This window comes from Pogoniulus pusillus, chromosome 17, assembly GCF_015220805.1.
Source record: "Pogoniulus pusillus isolate bPogPus1 chromosome 17, bPogPus1.pri, whole genome shotgun sequence".
In the NCBI taxonomy this organism is placed as follows: Eukaryota; Metazoa; Chordata; class Aves; order Piciformes; family Lybiidae; genus Pogoniulus; species Pogoniulus pusillus.
This window is the reverse complement of record NC_087280.1, coordinates 7446889-7466147: the sequence shown is the minus strand read 5'-3', so window position 1 is coordinate 7466147 and position 19259 is coordinate 7446889. Positions and strand designations below refer to the sequence as shown.

General features: G+C 36.6%; 1 protein-coding gene across 5 annotated transcripts in view; it reads left to right on the top strand.

Annotated features, from left to right (window-relative positions):
• Positions 1-19259, top strand: part of ENTREP2 (endosomal transmembrane epsin interactor 2) — a 93429-nt gene that overhangs the window by 57924 nt on the left and 16246 nt on the right. For 4 of the 5 annotated variants that reach the window (XM_064157469.1, XM_064157470.1, XM_064157472.1 and 1 more), the window contains exons 4-5: positions 1614-1745; positions 14101-14208. In XM_064157469.1, coding sequence (XP_064013539.1) covers positions 1614-1745; positions 14101-14208 — 240 coding nt within the window. The remainder of the gene's footprint in view (positions 1-1613; positions 1746-14100; positions 14209-19259) is intronic. The other variant, XM_064157468.1, reaches the window with a different exon arrangement.

Below are 19259 nucleotides of genomic sequence, written 5' to 3'. Positions count from 1 at the left end.
TGTCTGAAGTTCGTTTTTCTCATTATAAAAACTTAACAGTCACAGGCTGTATGCTTGGTTCTGGTATAGCAAGTGTGCTGCAGCATTCTGACCACTGAATTTGACAGCTTCAAATTCCAAATGTAAATTTTGATCTTTGTCTATCATTTATCTAACACTTGACACCATTTCCACAGAGGTCCAGGAGCAAGACCTCCCCAGTCTTTTAGTGCTTTGTATTTTCCATTAATTCAAAGAGCTGAGCTTATCTGATTATAAACCATGTAGTTCCATTTTGCGCAAATCTTTCATTTCTTAAAAGAGAGGGTTAAAAGGTTACAGGAAGTGAAAAAACACTCATCTGAAATTATTAAAGCACCTTTGTGAATTAAATTGAATGCTAATTAGAAATTAAAAGCATGACTGAAAATACATTTTCTTTCTTTTACAGTATCTGTGGCTCAGGGTTTGACAAGTCTCTGCAATATACTATAGATATAGTCATTCTTACTACTGATTATTAATTATATTAAGGATGGAAATGTGGGTTTGATATTTTTAAAGTCAAAATTTAAGGAACTGCCATGTAATAGTAATGACTTCTCAATGCTAACTGAGATTGAATTGCAACTAGTGACCTGGGGAAGTTGAGATATTTTACAGCATTGATGGCCCTTTAAATAACCTGCAAAAAAATGGGCATAGAAAAAGTATGGAAATACTCTGCTGAGCAGATGAAAATCAGTGATAGTTGATATTAACAGACTAGGTTAAAGCATGTACAGAGTTAAATTTTGGCTTAAAAAGTCTTTGTTGGAAGGAAGTAGAAAAATATTGCTGTGAGTTTTGCTTTGGTTATTTTGTTTCTTGGGGAGGTAGTGGTGGTGTCCATTTGTTTTTATTGAGGAAGTCAGAAGTAGTGTAACTAATATTTTGTTAGAGCTGAATGGGAATATTTTAGAATCACTTAAAGATAACTGTAATTTTTGAGAGTGATCAGGGTTCAGTATTCTGAGCAAGGCATGCTTGAATATAAGTCTTTGAAGAATATAATTCATAATGCTTTCTAAAATGTAAAAGCATTGAGTGCTTGTTCAAGAGAAACTGAACCTAAGAAAATAGAGACCAAACCTTTTCCAAAGTAAAATTAGGTATGACTTGACATATGTCTTTCTCCACTTTTTCTTCATGCTGTGTTCTTTGTCCTCAAGTTTCTGTTGTAATTGTTTTTCTCTGTGTGTATAACTGTAGATTACATTTGTGATCATGACTGCTTTGTGTAGTTTTGGACTTTTTTCTGTTTTTTTTGTCTTCCCCCTCTGGCAGTGATTTGATGTTTATTCATTTGAGTTACTCTGCTTACATCTAGTCCTGGAAAGCAATTTTTTTTAAAAAAGAGATTTTAAAAGTATCATTTTTTTTCTTTGGTTCTGTATCATTTCTCTGTATTTTACTTCTTTTATAGATTGTATTAGCCAGTGGAAGACTGAAAGCCTCAGGGGTTCTGCACAGAGATTTTTGGTTGCAGTGCATTTGTTAGTCATTACTGTTACCACAGATGTAAATATAGTTTTGGGATGTGTATTTCTGTAGATTTATACTTTCTCTGACTTTTTTTTTTTTTCTCAACACAGATCAAATTTGACAGTGATGGTGTCTGTGTTTGCTGTGAAATGCAGCATCAAACATCAGGCTGCAGTAACCTGGGAGAAACACTGAAACTCAACCCTCTGCAGGAGTGTAATACTGTGAGGCTGACCCTAAAGGTATGTTATGAGGAGAATTAACAGTCTATTTTTGTTTTAAGTAACTAAAAGCTAGGAAGACTTAAGTGTATAATGAGAGGAGCAGCTGGTATTGTCTTGTGTTTGTGCATTTACATGCATGTTTGAAAAACATTAAGGAATCCATGAAAAGACTGGTCAGAAGAAATAGCCCTAGCTTGAGAGGCAGATACTGATTCATTTTAGGTTTAGGTGAATGGTCAACAGAACTAACTCTACATCTATAGCTCTCCGTTTCAAAGTATGTATTTTAATTATGTTAATAGGATTTAACACAGTTAAAAACCAACCAAACAAACTACTAAGTAATAAAGATCAAGTGGAAATGGACATTGAAACAATTTGATATGGCCCAAAAATTAAACTCTGCCTTACATTTTAATGAAGATAACAGGGGAGACTATGGGAGCATAAACCTACTCAGGAGCAGAGATTTACTAAATGCAAAAGAAAACATAGCCACTACTTGGAATGCTGAATTCAGGGCCATATTCAGTGGTTCAGTTTCAATGAAAGATATTATGAAGGGAATGCAGGAAAATAACTTCTCAGAAGGACGTTCTTCAAAGAGTGGCATGAAAATCCATAAACCTGCTGTACAAAAAAAAGTTGACTTGTTGGTCCTGTAAAAATAAAGATTGAGGGAGCATATGGTTGCTGGCTGGAAATACATTGGCAGAGCAAGTTTTAAGGAGAGAGAAGTGTTTAACGTTTTAAGGAGAGAGAAGTGTTTAACGTTGAGGGCACTGTCAGCGTATGAACTGAGTAGAACTGACGTATGCTGGAAATCAGGATGAGGTTTCTAATCTATACAGCAATCAGAACAGGAGCACAAAATAGAATTCCTTTAAAAATATAATTCAGTTATTTATGAAAGGACTTGATGACATATCTGCTTGCACTAGTGGAAGGCAAATTTAAACACAGAAGTTCCTGTGCATGTTTAATTATGTTCAGACTTTTTTTTAAAGAGAACATAGTTAGGAAAATCTTCATAAAGTTTCTTAAATTCTTTTTCAGTTCTAATTCTGTGCATTCTTTCTATTTGGCTTTGAGAGCTGTGTTCCTGGATGTACATTTCATAGCAGCATTCTACTAAGCCCACAAGAATAAATTACAGCTCATTAGATAGACAACTGACAACCGACAGTGATAAGGCTCACCTTCTTTAATTGCAATTAAGAACTACAATGTGATTTGAAGAGAACAGATGTTTTAGTACCAAAGCCTCAGTTGTCTTCACTGTTTGAGACACCAGAAGCAGAGAAAATGTAGTACCAGTTAAGATTATACACCTTTATGTATAATATTGTGATAGGTTTCAAGCTCCTTCTCTTTACTGAGAGTAGGGTTAAAATTTCATGTTTCAGCTAAATCATCAGTGCTTGTCTTGATGGTAGTAGCTATGAGAACTTCATTGTGAGAACAGTTGTGCATGTATCACGTCTGATCTTGTTCCCAGTCAAACAGGACAAGGGAAAGTAACAGTGGCTACCAGTCTTGTGTGTTTGAATTGAGCCAATACCATGCCTTGCATGATATTAAGGTGTTTTTTTTAATATAGTTGCTTTGAAAAATTATTTAAAATTATGATTTTTTTGTTTATTTATTGGTGTTTGGTTATGGTTTGGGAGTTTTATTTTGTTTGGGTTGGTCTTTTTTTGTAATCTCTGCTTTGTATCATCTCTATGCTCCTTCGTAAATTAGTGTCAGTTTCTTCCTTTCAAACCCTGAATTTGCTACTAAAACAATTTAATAGGGCTGCAGGAATTACCACTGCAGTGTCTGTGATCACACATGTGTATATGTAGATATATATATATAGAGAGAGAGAGAATAATTGAATCATAGCATACCAGGTTGGAAGGCACATCAAGGATCATTTGATCCAGCCTTTCTTGGGAAAAGCACCTTCTAGATGAGATGGCCTAGCACCAGCATGCTGCATCTTTGAAGTGTTCAGTGCTGGGGATCCAAGAGATAAGAGAATTGATTGCAAAAGGTGGCTGAATCTGTGAGATTAGTGCTAATTTCTGTGATTATTGGACTAGGGAAATTTCAGCACAAAATTATATACTGCAGTAAAATGGATGGAAATACTTTGCCATTTTTCTGTTGTAAGTGGTGGGGGACTCAACTTGTCACAAGGACAATGAATTGGTGCATTGACAAGTTTTTTTGTAAGATCCTGTACTTGTAGTTTGTCTTCACATCTCTGCACAATGTGGCAAGCTACCATTCAGATTTGCAGAAAAGCAAGCTTCATCTCTCTGCCCTGGTGAACAAGGAGCTTTCCTGCTTAGTGTTTTTCACCAGTAGGTGTGTTGTCTACACAGTTGCCTGCATTAATAACTACTAAACTGCCCCTGAAAATAAGGTTCCCTTCAAAATCTCCTTCCCATCAAAAATATATTATGGTTTTACAAATATGGACACTACACTATGCAAGAACCTTTACCTCAGGACACTTCTTTTAATTTTTTTTTATAAATTTAATTTTTCTGGGATAAAATATTAAAAACTACTTGCCCTATGCTACTTAAACGTTGTACAGGCTTATTATTATCTTACAAACTAAGGGAAAAGGAAAAGATAGGATTATTCTTACAGTAAAAAGACCTTTTTTACTTAGAGTAAAATTCCTAAAAGAAAAATATGCATCAAAGCATGAAGCTGTGGCAGAATGTTTTATTTCATTGATATATATGCTGTCTTGCCTTACAATTAATGGAAGCTTGCAGAACTTGGTATTTTAAAATCTTAAAAGGTCAAGCATATGAAGTCTCTTGGGTAAAAAATAAAAAGCTCATTATTTAAATACCTTTAAAACAGTCACTTGAGATAAATTGTTTACCAGAACCAACAGATCTTTTGCAAATAACACTTTGTAAAATTACCTTCTCTTGTGCTTGGGAGCAATCGTGTATTTTTCACTTCCTGGGAATGACTTCAGTTAAGCTTATCTTGCTCTTGCCTTCTGTCCAGATGAGAGGAGTGATTCTAATGCAGCAGTTTATGGCCAAAGATGCCAGGGTTGTAGGCTGTTGAGGGAACTATGAACAATAAATTACCTAAAGAGATGGAGCTCCACTGAAAAGGTTCTTGGAGGCTCACAAATTGATGAAGATTTAAATGCAATGCATTACATAAAACAGCCAGTCAGTGTAGCCAAGGTTTTATCAGCAGTGTGTTGCTTTTACTGTCTCTCAGTAATCTTATATTGCAGTGCAAGCTGGCTTTTATTCAGGTAAAAGTAGAAAAAAAAGCAGAAGGGTGAATAATGTTTATACATTACATATATGTAAACAAATACGCAGTTACATCATCTCTACATACATCCTAACTCTTTTCCAAGATAAGACCAATACAGATTAGATGCCTTAACAGTGTTGCCACTGAATCACCATAAAATCTTGAATTGGTAGTCTGAACTGAATGTGTTAGTTTGTAGATTAAATTTTAAGGAACTGAGTTTGCCTTGTAGCATTAATTTGAGGACTGAGTTTTCCTCACAGCTGTCATCTTTGAAAACTATTTCTTCTTTCTAAACCAAGAACATCCTGAATTTTAATAAGATAGGCATGCAACAAACCTGGGTTTTTTTTGTTTGTTTTTTGGGTTTTTGTGAGATCATGCTTTGAGAGGATGAAATTAGGTAGTCAGAAGATTGAATTATTCTGTAATGTACTGCAGCTATCTGTTACTTGCATGTAAGAGGAGAGTGTTAGTGTTACACTGGTTTGTTTTAGTAATGATCCCATAGGGTATTTTTAATAACTTCACAGCTTACACAGTCCAAAAATACCTGCAGTTGTGTATGCTAGTGTATGAATTTGGTGTTTAAATAATTGCTTTGTACTTCATTTAAAGGTTTCCATAGAGCAATTTTGTGACTGTAGAGGCTAAGGGAAAAGCTGATCCCCCTCTACTTTTAGCATATATATTTGATTTAGAGCTACAGAAATTGAAGTACATTATAAATAGTAAATTTTTCAGGTTACTGGGGCTGTTCAAGGCAAGATTGGACGTGGCACTTGGTGCCATGGTCTAGCCTTGAGCTCTGTGGTAAAGGGTTGGACTTGATGATCTGTGAGGTCTCTTCCAACCCTGATAATACTGTGATACTGTGATAAATTTGGGTTCTTGCAGTCTTCTGTGTGAATCTTTTCTTTCCTCTCCTTTGAATACAAATTTATTGTTACTGAAGTGTCCTGATGATCAAGCTTACTAAGATGTTTGTTTTTTTTTTCATTCAGAAGAGCATGGTTTCACTTGCAAAACAGAGGAGGACAACTCCTAACATGTTCTTCATAGTTATTGAAACAGACTATGTCCAGATTTGCTGTGTGACCAAATGCAAAATACTTAAATTTGATAAATGGTTTACCTAAAATGTTTAAAACTGGATAAAGCTCAGAGTGAAATAAGTAACTTCCTATTAGATTTTTAAATGGTGGATTTGTTTTGTGTTCATTAGCAGGTAGCTGAAAATACTGTCTTTGCTCAGTTTATTTACCATACTAGAGACCATAAAAACCAGTGGTAGTGTGTGGGCTTTGCTGTCTGAATAGTTGTGCTACGAGTATTCAGAAAGTCTTAAGTTTAACAGTTGTATAATAGAGGCAGTGTACTCACAGTTGTCTTTCCTCCTGTTTTTGTTCCTAGCTCAGGCAGTGAGTGAATTCTTCGTTTATAGTCAAATGTTCAGAATTGATTACTTTGTAAGCAGAGACAGTGTTCCTGGTATTTGAGCAGCTAATTTTTTCTAGTGTTTTTCAGACATATATGTATCTCCAGTTAGAACCACTGTAGTTATAATTTGAGTTAAAAGGATTGTTGTCCTTGAATTCACAAATGGAAGAGGGACACAGGCACTAATTTCACAGGTGAAAAAGCTTTACTGCTCATTATCTCTTTTGAGGTTACAGTAGTAAAAGAAATGAAGCACTGTAATTGAATTCAATCAAGGAGAAAAGAAATCATCTTCACAGAACTACAAAAGTGATGCTGATTTTAGCACTTGATCAGTGTGGATGTTTAAATCCATATGTTCAGGCCTACTGATTACAATATTCTTTTTACACATCACCAAGTTTATTTTATTCCTTTTCTTACATATTGACTAAGCTCTCAAAAGTGCAAAGGACTGAAGAGCCTCAAAGACTATGATCTGTTTATTTCCACAGGAAAACAAGCCAAATATGTGTATTGTAAAGACCATTACTAGTGCAGTATTAGAGTTGGCCTTGTACTATGTCATTTTTTTGAAATATGAAGTTAAGTAACACATCCAGCTGGAGGTGCACACTGCGGGGAGCTTGGACAAGGTGACCTTTGAGGATTCCTTCCACTTGATGTAATCTGTGAATATGTGAATTTCACAAAATAAATACTTTACATGTAAATAAATGTGGAGATAGGGTAGTAAGTTGGGAGAAGAAACATTGATTTGTACTTTGTTTCCTTCTAGAGCAAATAGGTTTAATTAGAATTTCCCAATCCTGTGTAAACAGCACAGCTGGATAATTTTCAATATAGTGTTTGACAGAAAGAATGAAGATTTTTGTGGTAATATTGCTTCATTTCTGTGGTGTGTGTCTGTATTGAATGGTAAATTCCTTGGTTTGTCGTTCATGCATGTTACTTAATTGACACTATACTTCATTGCTATGATATGAAGAGGCAAGGAAGTGATTGAATATTTACCAAGTCTGCATTTGAGTTGAGTCATGGTGATGTCCAGAAATCTTTGTTTTATTTTGACTTACTTGAGTTGTTTGGGGTTTTTGTTTTGTTTTGTTTTGTTTCTTCTGTGTAGTGAATATGTAAAAGAAATTGGGAAGCTCCTGTAGTAGGTAAAAGGAGACAGAATAATCAAGGACATCCATGTTTTTACCAAATACCAATTATTCTGAAGTATGTAGTTTAGTTGGAGTCATGCCAAATTCCTTTTGGTGTATTGTTACCACTCAGCTTCCTTTCAACCCCTTACAAAACAGTAGCTTGCAGTAGGTGGTTATATATCAAAAGGAGGTTTCAGAGAAACTTTCTGAGATTTGACTTGATGCTCTACGCATTTGATGAATACAGTGTGTATGAACAATAGGAAACACTAATTCTAAACGTTAAAGGTGTTTTACTGCTTTATTATAGCTATGAGTTTGGAGAGATAAGGAAGCAAAGTTCTTTTGGAACTCACCTTATTGCCTGATTTTGTATGCAGGCTGCTGTCATGGAGCACTTCCCTTGCTGACCTAAATTTACATTGGATTTTTTACTTTAATATTGAGTCAACATCTATTACAATTGGATTCTAGATGTGGTTGACTAATTTGGCTTTTCTACAGCTGGCTCTGGAAGGTAACTAATATGGGAGAGAATTTGAGTTGTACCTTTGCTTTCAAAGGTGAAGGAACTGTTGATATTGTTCACCATGGAGCAAATCAGTACTAATCCAGGCATGCTTTATATTTACTGTGATAGCAGGAGGCACAAACTGCATTTTGAAGGATGAAATTTCCTAAAACTGGATACACTTGCACTGAGTGTTCTTTGGCAATAAAGGCCCCAGTTCTGCCATGTTTCCCATCACAAATGAAGGACTCATGGCATTGTAATTTTTTGTTTTAGACTCTGTCTCATTCCAGAGATTTTCTTTGCTTCTATCAGGTAATTGCCTGTGCTGATAACTATTCTAAATTGCTTTGTTAAATGATTGTTTCTACACTTGTGTTATCAAAGTGATAAATCAATCACCTTTTTTTTCCTTTATTCCAGTTTAAATACCATCTGACTGCCTTATCACCCAGCAGTTTGATGGAAAACAAAGAAAATGAGTTTTTAGGACAAATTACTCTCTCAGTATGTTATGTATGGGTTTTTTTCATATGACATTCTGACTGGAGTATAAAATGATGGGTTTTGAATACAAAGTTAGCTCCTTTTTTATTATTTTAAATATTATGTCTTTCATTATCTTAAATGTTTGTTTAAAATTTGAGAGATAGTCATTTCTGTCAGCACTTCTTCCTTTGCCTTCAGTCACTTGCCATTTACTTAGAAGTCACTGGCAAACAGGATGGAGGGGAATATGGGAAAAAGCTAAAGATGTGGGAATGGAGTTTCAAGGGTTGGGTACACCTACAGGTGTTTGAAGGAAAGGGCAAGGCTCAGCACGCTAGGGTATGAAGCTTTCATAACGGGTTTTCATGTTGTCTGTGCTCACTGGCCTAAAAGTGGTGAGGATCCTTGGATATTTGGAAATTCACGTTTTAATCTCAGAAATGGTACAGACAATTTCTGCATTCCATCTGAGTCAGGACTTTGTGTTGTTTTATCCAAGTTGCTTGTTATATTTCTTTTAATATATAACCTTTCTTTCTCCAAATATCACCTCTACAGTTAAAGGATCAGTCTGTTCTCTTTGTTTACAGCATGTGTCTTAAGAATCCTGCTAGTAGAAGACAAAAAGCTAGTTAACACACACACACCATTTAACTTGGACAACACACCTCCTTTTCTTGGTGATCTCTGCTTCTCAGCTTGCCTTGGCAGTCAGTTTCAGAAAAGATGCTTTCTTGAATTTAGTAGTTACTTGAATTTCCTGCATTCTTATGCCTCAGTATCTCAGTATTCTCTGTTGCTCTGAGAAATTTCAACTTGAGATGGCGTTTCCACAAAGGGCAAAATCTCTGTGCCCACATCTTCTGTTCCACACAGAGCCATATTCTCAGGCAATTAATGTGATACAGCTTTCAACATTTTACTGGGTTGAAAAGTCAGTGCTCCAGAGTCTTTGTAAGATCTTATACTCTGCTTTCATTCTGAAGATCTTTAACTGAGATATTTTACAAGACCATAAATCGTATTTCTCACTGTTACAGATTTATGTGTTGTGTTTTCTGATTTGTGTAGTTCTTGCAGATACTAATTAAAAATCTGACCATCAAGCTCCTTGCTTTTATATTGCGTGCAGATTTCTTACTCCTTTAGACTCTTAGAAATGCATTTCTTTGTGGCCAGATGATTTTGAAAGTTAAGTTTGGCCTTGTTGCGGTTACTGATTTTTCACAGGCATTTCCTGAAGAACATCTTTAACATCATCATGTTCAAGATAGAATCTACATAGGCCCTTACACATGTTTGGCCATGGAGGCTTTTAGATCTTGGAAGCCTATTCCTGAGCACTTGCTGTGTATAGATAGCAATAAATGAGTAAGTCACTGCCCTAGGAATTACCTAATTACTCATTTTACAGGGCACATAGAGGAAATTCCCTTAAAATGATAAATGGCCTGAGGTGGGGGATGAGGGGGCTGTTGGGGCAGAAGAGAAGTGTTGATATTTGCTTCTGGATTGATTTTTTTTTTTTTTTTAATGTTGAACCAGACTTTCGTGGGGAAAGGATAGGAAAAAAGTCTAAAAATATCTAGTGATGATGAGGGTACCACAGTCTCTGCTTCTTGTATTGCTGTTAAAATTTGTTCAATTTTGCTGTCTTGTCACATTTTTGGCAGATAAATATCTGCTCTTTATTGATCCACATGAAATACATAAAAATTCTGCATCACTGCTTTTGAAGTATTATAGTCGTAGCACCTGCAAAAAGATTGTAGTGGGAACAATACTCTAACTGTTGTATGCTTAGCCTGGAAAAGCAGTCTGTCGAAAGAGGGCCATTGTTACTGTGGACACTAATCCTTGCCCTACATAACAAAGGTAATGCTGAATAGCAAATTGAGTTCAGCTAACCGTGCCTGGCAAGGGAAAAATCTCCAACCACAACAAAGAAACCATGGTCATTGTGAGTGCTCAGTCTGGGACACTGCTGCAGAGTCAACTTACTTTGTTGCTTCACAACAGTTATCAGTGAATAAAAATCAAAGCAAAACACTGTTTGGAGAGGTTTTCTAGAATTACTGGTAGAGAAGGAGAATGTAAAAGCATTACTTGGTTTTACTTTGTGCTTTGGAGTGTGAGAGAAAGGAATTTAGGGGAAAAATAATTCTTTTTGTGTGAGTGCAGTATAAAATGGATTTGGTTTATTCCTTGTTTTTATAAATGTGAGAGAAGTATAATTAAGAATAAAGTTTGGGGTTTGACTTTTCTCCAGTAAAAATTGGTTTATGTTTATGATGTTGCTTTATCCTTACCTAGTAGCAGGGTGAAGAGGATAGTAGTTCTGCAGGAAAAGATCTGGGGTTTTGTTCGACAAAAGTTAAATCAGTGATGTATTGTTGCAAAAACCCTCAATCATCACTTCAGGAGGTGAGAGTACAGTTTATATAGCACCAAAAAATATGTTGTATTCAGAATTAGCAAGGCCTTGGTTATGCCCAGTTCAGGATCCTGCATTTGAGGGAGAATGTGTACCAACTGAAGGTGAACCAAATAGTCACAGTCGAGGATTGGAGAAAATGAGATTAATACGTTATGCAATAAAGGAGGAAAAGACTTTAAGCATGAGAATAGTGTTAAAGATGTAAAGGCTGCTTTAATAGCTTGATCTCAAAAGCTATGGAAGAAAAAGAGTAAAGGTTTTCAGCTGTGAGATAGATGTGAGGACGCCAACAGTAAAGATAAACATTGGAATAGTGGGATGAAGCTGTGGGATTTTCAGGTCCAGAACAAAGAAACATGTCATTGGTGATAGAGGCACAGTTGAGTCTGAGAGGATCCTAAAGACACTTTGGATCTTAATCTACAACTTCAATGTAGATTTCATTACTTAACATAGATGGCGTTAATTTGCACATTCAGATTAGCAAAATAAATTCATTCCAAATGCCTGTAGTAGAAAAAAAAAGTGAATGTTATTTCTTGTAAGTTTCTTTTGCCAGGAAGTAGTCTCGTTTCTGCCCAAGATCTTATCTCTGCTTGATATTCTTTATCTAGGTTTACATATGGAAAACAGAACATAGAATCATAGAATTGTTTTGGTTGGAAAATACCTTCAAGGTCATTGAGTCCAATGATCAGACCCTATTGAAACAGTAACTCTAATTCTTAAGTTATTTGGCTTGAGACAGCATCTAAAATTCAACACCCATTACACCAACTCATGAGCTCAGGCATAACAAAAAAGGCAACTCTTTCATTGCAGAACTTTTCCTCTCCATCCTCCCCCATGAAAAGGAACAATGCTGTAACCCTTGTAAGGCATTTATTTGCATAACAGGCATGTTTCAATTCATCAAGCTCTGATGCCATAACAAGTATTTATACTCGTGTGAGTGGATTACTGTGTCCAGCTCTTGAGGCGTGAACACAGGAAGGACATGGACCTAATGGTCCATGATCAAGAGGAGGGCTGCATGCAGGATCTCAATCTTTTTGTGCCACTGGTAACTAACTGCATCACTAGGGATTTAGTTTCCTCTTTACCTGTAGTCCCTGATATCACCTTCTGTGTGTGAGTTAGATATTTGTCCTTCTAGTATTTTATTGTTGATGCTGTTGATTCCTCTGGCTGAGGGGCTGGCCAGGAAGGCAGAAAACTGCTAATGAGATGAGCAGAAGCAAATGTGCCTCAGTCTAAGATTTAAATGACTAGAACTTGTTGGCCCGTTTAACATCTGCCTGGTTCCCAGAGCTTTCATTTCCATCTTCAAATGGAGGCCACTTGAGGAGCACACATTTATAGCAGAAAGAGCAAATGCATTGATTTTATAACATGGAAAGTTACTTTTATGTTACGGCGGTGACTGGAATACTCTTCAACTTAGAGCCTACATAGGGTTTTTACTTATAGTGTATTAACAATTTGGATTTTGTTTTTCATCTGTTCTCTGTAGTGCTTTTTCTGGCATTCTTGTAGCTGGTCAGAATACTAACAGCGACGTGTAATTGTCACAAGTGCAACAGCTATGCAATTACTGTAGAGGGAATGTAGTAGTTTTGAAGTGTCACCAGCATGCAAAATCAGTGTTCCTTTCACTGGATGTTGGAGAGTAAACAAAGATCCAGCAACTGGAAGAGCTGGATGCTTTGGTTTTTAATGAAATTTTTGCTATAAAAACATTTTTGTTTCAATTTAAATATTTTATTGTATTCTACTTAGTAAACAGAAGTACTTTATATTTTATCTTAAATATTCACATTTTCCTTAAAAAAAAACAACCAAAACTACAGTGTGGCCATGCACTGATTTCATCAGCATAACATGAAATGCCTGGAAGTGGTCACTGCTTTTCTATCTAAAAATGTTTCAGAGACATTTTGAAAGCAACAACATTTTGGCATGATTTCGTTGTTTTTTCTGTTGTTGTTATTCTGAGTTTTTTTCTACTCAGAAGTCTGTTCCATAGTATCTTGTAGCTTGGAGTTCACTGTGAACACAGTAATTTGTCTGTTTTCTAAGGAACTGTAAAACTCAAACTGTCAATAAGTCTGAGGAAGTAGAGAGAAGGGAAGGTGTTTGTTTCTGTGATTATTCCCTTTGTGGACTGGTTTAAGAAGATATTGAGCTGAATGAGTTCTGCACAGTTAATAAACTGCACCAGTATAGGCTGGGAGGTGATCTGCTGGAGAGGAGCCCTGTGGAGAGGGACCTGGGAGTGCTGGTGGGTAGCAAGTTATCCATGGGACAGAAATGTGCCCTTGTGGTCAAGAAGGCCAATGGGATCCTGGGGTGTATTAAGCAGAGTGTGTCCAGCAGAACAAGGGAGGCTCTCCTCCCCCTCTACTCTGCCCTGATGAGGCCTCATCTTGAGTACTGCGTTCAGTTTTGGGCTCCTCAGTTTAAGAGGGGAGGGATCTGCTGGAGAGGGTCCAGCAGAGGGCTACAAGGATGATTAGGGGACTTGAGCACTGCCTTATGAGAAGAGACTGAGGTACTTGGGACTTTTTAGTCTGGAGAAGAAAAGACTGAGGGGATTTAATAAATGTCTATAAATATTGGAGGGCTGGGAGTCAGGAGGGAGGGGACAGGCTCTTCTCACTTGCTCCCTGTGGTAGGACAAGGAGCAATGGATGTAAGTTGCAGCACAAGAGGTTCCACCTCAACACAGCGGGTAACTTCTTTCCTGTAAGGGTCACAAAGCACTGGAACAGGCTCCCCAGAGAGGTTGTGGAGTCTCCTTCTCTGTTGACTTTCAGGCCTGTCTGGATGTATTCCTCTATGACCTGAGCTAGGTTGCGTGGTCCTGCTCTGGCAGGGGGGTTGGACTCGATGATCTCTTTGGGTCCCTTCCAACCCCTGACATCCTGTGATCCTGTGAATTGTGACCATATCAGTTGGTTGCAGTGGACAGTGTTTATTATGAAAGTGCTAAAATTATTTCCTGTCCTTTGTGTCCCAGAGACAAGAGATGATATTCTGATGCATGTCTTTTCACAGGACCTGTTGTTCAGTGTATGCGCTCTCAATATCATCTCCACCATTGTCTGTGCTTTGGCAACAGCAATGTGTTGTATGCAGATGGTTTCTTCTGATCTTCTGCAAATGGTGAGTATGTTTCAGTGACAACACAAGATATCATCCAACATAACATATTGTCCTTATCTCTGTATACTTGTTTGTACCTACTCTTTGCTTGCAAACTTAAGCCTATTTGTGTGTCTTTGTGCAGTGTTAGAACATGTGTACCTGGGTGTGTTTTTTTATCAATGTGTATCTATGTATCTATAGCATACAGATGCATGTAGTATGAATAGCTGCTGTGCTGAAAGTGTTTACATATTAGAGTTGTAGTTGGGATTTTGCCATTTGGAGTATGTTATTTTTGTTAATGAGGTTATTAACAAGGCTCAGTTACATAAGCACACTAAATATTTTGTCATTACATATATATCGTTTTCAGTTTCCACACTATCCAGAGTAATAACTTAGCTTTGGGATACTGTTTTTCACTACTTTTCTGGTATGAGAACTATAAGTTCCAAACTGAAAGTTTCACATCCCTGTGCCAATATCAGTGTAGTCCTAACATGTTCAGCTTCAGAGTAGTACTTTTGTTTAAAACAGGAAGAAAAAAAGATTATTAGACTTATGCATAGCCAGCTCCATTACAGGATACTGTCTTGTTTTGGTTGGACAGAGACAGCTTTCCTATCCAAAATGAGTGCTGTGATTCCTGAAGTATTCAATATAGTGTTGAAACAAAAGTGAAAAAAAATAAATCCTTTGTATTATGCAGACCAGGTACACTGTTTCTAACCCACCTTTGTGAGTGGCTACTCTAGGAAATTATCCTCTGTTTAATAAGAGAAGGGCAAGTGTACAAACCTAATACCAGTCGCTTGTAAATCTCTTGCAGTTTAAAAGCCTGTGTAGATTAAAAATCTGACTTAGCAAGTTAGCTGCAATCTATTTCCCCAGCAGAGAAATGCTGTATAACCTGCCATCTAAGCATCTGCTTGATTTAAACACAAATAGACGCTGGCTGCCGTGGATATTGATTGAAATTTAAGTGCATGGATTACAGATAAGGCTGCCATTTCTGGACAAGTGTTCCAATCCCTGGTTGCAAACATAGTTTAAAAAGATCTTCAATGTGTTATCTTCTGTTTACTTCATACACTAGTGGATATAAGAATTTAGGCACATGTGTCTGCATACTGCCAACAAATGGTGCATAAATACACTTTTTCATATAGAGCTCTGAGTATTCATATTTTGTGTGCTTTTAGAGGCTTGTAAACAGTATTTATTTAATAGCTTTGTTTTGGATGTCAGAATTGACCAAAAAACTTATTTTATCTGATAGTATGTATTTAAAATATTAAAATTAATGTTGTGAGTATTCTTTTGTTTCATACAATTCTCCCACACCTCCCCAGTATTTGCTGCATGAATATCCACTGATCTTTTTCACCTTGTAATGACAACAGGGAGGTGAAGTGATCTGTCTGTCTAGTGTAACAATTGTAGAAGTGATCCAGGAAATCTTAACCTATGCTACATATTAAGGTATTTAGCAGTGTGAGAGGAACCAAGAATCACATGAAAGTGTTTCTGACAGGCATGTGCAAGAAATAGTAATGTCAACAGGAAGTCAGATATCTTAAAAGAACATATTTTTTTCTCTGTGCCGTTTTATTCTTCACTCCTTTCCTAAAATTGTTTCTTTACCACCTAGCACTGCTGTCATTATATCTGTTTATTTTCACTTCCTATGCTTTGTGCTTCATCTTTGTTTTCTGACAAGTTGTTGACCATTCTCCCACCCACTGGCAAGAATTTCTTTCCCTCTTCACAGAGGAAGGGCATTATGTCTTTCTTTCTGCTCAATATCAAGCATTTCTTGTTTATCCTTAAGTTTTTCCCTTTCTTTTTTCAGGTTGCTGAGCAAGATTCCTACTAGGCCTAAGTGAGCGTAACTTCCCTGGGGCTACGCTGACTTAGACCTGCTGAACTCTGACTTGAAGATTTCTTTTTCTTTCACTTTTTTCAGATTATTGTCCTGTGATCTGCAGTTCCCTTTTGCTGCACTGCATCAGAAATCTGATTTGCTCCCTTTTTCTTGCTTGTTAATACTTGGTTTGTGCTTTTTCCATTTCACTGAGGTATACATCTCTTCTCAGCAGAGTTGTACCGTGATGGATGGTAAAATAGCAGCAGTAAGAGATAATACTCCTCTTAGATGAAAACATTTTAATTACTGTGTCGATTCTTTTACTTTGTTCTTAGAGTATTCAAAAGATAGGCTTGCCTGTATGAAGAGGAAACATAAAAATGTAATTCCTGCACAGCAAAAGTGTGATATCCTCCTCAGACATCCTTAGGTTATTGCTACATCATCAATTTTGTGGTCCATGTGCTGTGTTAAGTGTTCTTGTCTCAGAAATGAATCATTTAGAATGGTGTGCAAATTTAACATAACTTCACATTTTCTTCTGGCATGAAGCTGTTCTAAGTGCTTCAGGTTTTACTGGCTAACAGCATAGACCTGGTACTTAATAGAATCATGAGAAAATCTGCAGCAAGTGTTTCATGAGTCTCTGCTTCATTGCTAACTTTTGCATACAGTTAGTATCTGATTCATACAAGCAAACTGGCAGTATTTTCTTGTATGCTGCTACTTCATGATGTGCTATCCTTTCAGTAAAACTGCCCTGGAATATACAAACTGTCTGGTGGCAAGTGCAGATGAAATTTTCCATTGAATGTGAAGTGAGTTTTTTAGTTAAAAATAATCCCAAGAGCAAACATTTGCTTTCAAGATACTGCAAAACATTGCAAACTATTTTTATTGTGTTAGATTTTAGTTTCCTTTACTTTTTATACCACAGTATGGGACACAAAAACATCTTTTCTTAGGTTGTTCCTTTCAGTTGACTGCTTCAAGAAGTACCTCAAAATGTTCACATCACTTTAAACTTTCTCACCCTGTTTTAATTATACACAGTTGCTCAGGAAAAAATTAATCTACCAATTGTACTAAAGCTGCAAGAGTAAAGCAATACAACAGTTACAGACTGAAAATGCATTTGTTATGTATTTCACTACTTTTGACAATTTGAGGCTGTACTCCATTACAGGACTTCTCAGAATTGCTCTTTCTGTGTACACACCCCTCCAGCAGACAAATGTGAATCAGATCAGATTATATCAAGGTAGTGTAATGGGGAAAACCACCTCCTAATAACTAAGCTGTCACTTCCATGATATTTCATTTGTTGCCTAAGGCAATTTAATTTCAGTGTGCGTCGCTCTGATGAACGGATACTGAAAAAAAATCACCCTGTTTTCTTCCAAAGGTAGTTGCCTGAATTAGAGCAAGACAAGACAATATGCTCTCTATAGCAGAACTCAGAGCTTGTTCTAGTCCTCCTTGCAGTCCAAATATGTTTATACATTACTTATCCTAGAACTACTGGCACTGATACCATCCACTGGATTCTGATTTTATCACTGTTGCTGTTGCTAGCCATTCTTCATGTTATGTGATGCCTAAAACAATCTGCTACTTCATAAAGAAAACAGAGTAGCAATGACATATGCCAGCTGTAACAGTTAATTACTATTTTCATCAGCTGTAGTGATAATTCAGCATGTCATTAACTTAATAGGCTGCGGTTAATATTCCTACTCAGACACCTTAAATAAAGCACCTTTCTAGGGGGATAATATCTTGCTGGCATTGTTTAACCCCTTGTGAAAGAGGAATAAAACAATGTTTTTGCATAAAGCTTCACATTAAGTTATTACTTTTTTTTTTTTTTTTTGCTATTTAACCTACTTATATAAAAACTTAAATACTGCAGGCTACTTTAAAGTAACTGTAGAGCTCAGATGTCCTTTCGAAGTACACACTGAGAATGAAGTACAGCCATGGAAAGATCCTAAATGTAAATATAATTGGATAAATAGGCCTTTCACTTCCACCACAAATGAAAAAGTAAAATAGAAACCTTTGGCATAGAAAATGTTGGGACATTTTTAGGAAATGTACCATTTTCCATTTCGTGTTTTATTGATAGCATAAGAATAGGTAATATTTAAGACGATTTAAAACGTGGTCAGTACTTGAAAGAAAGGTAGTGTCAGGGACCGGTCCCTCTGAGGTCAGAGCTAACAGCTTGTGATAGTTACTGGAGCAGCGTCTGGAAATGGTGGAACAGAAGAATTTGAATCTATGTTTTCCTTATCAAAGTATCTTCAGTATTGCAATTTCCCTTTAAGATCAAGGACAAATTAGAGGAGTCAACCATGAGTCTTCTAGTCTTGCAGACGATTAGTATCTTCATTACCCTCTAGGAGCTACTGATTCCAGTGTTTCAGAAAAGGAAAAAAGCAACCTGTCTAGGAGGAGGTCAGTTAATTGAAGACAGAATTATAGACCCAAGTAAATTGCATTTTACTCTAGATAGCATGCCAATATTTAATTATGTGCAATTGGAATATTTTTTTCCCATTCCTGAGAATTAGCAGGTCTTTATAAATGACATGTAGAGACACAAAGAGGATAACAAATCCTGGAGTCTCCAAAGGGCTCATTTTGAAGTTACACAGTAAATGGATTAAATATGATATAGAAGGCAGAAGTAATTACATGTAGATATGGGAAATACTCTAGATAAGAAGGTCCCCTTTGAACACTAGTCACCTACTGATAGACAGCAATTACTCATCCAGTTGCTAAGCAGCAAGTGAATCCCAGTGCTGTCCTTCACATGGAGTCAATAGTGCTGATCAGCTGTAGGATAGAGACTGTCTTTTGTTGATATTAAGTGGGGATCTCCCATAGCTGGAAATACTGATGAAGGGTTCTTAGCCTCATATCTCAGGTAGAAGGACTTCCCACTTTGTATCACATTGGAGAAAAGCTTCAATACAGAATTACAGTTTCCTGCTTGCTCTTCGCTTCCTGAACTGAGTCTCCTCTGTCAGCCTTTACTTAAATATATTCACAAGGTAAATAATAAAGTGCAATCATGCTTTTAGATAACCTCTCAGTGAAAAGCTGGAAATTTGGTATGACAAAAAAAAAAAGAGAGTTTTACAGTTGTATTTGTATCTGTCTAATGGTGTTTGTTTCACCTTGAAGAGCTATA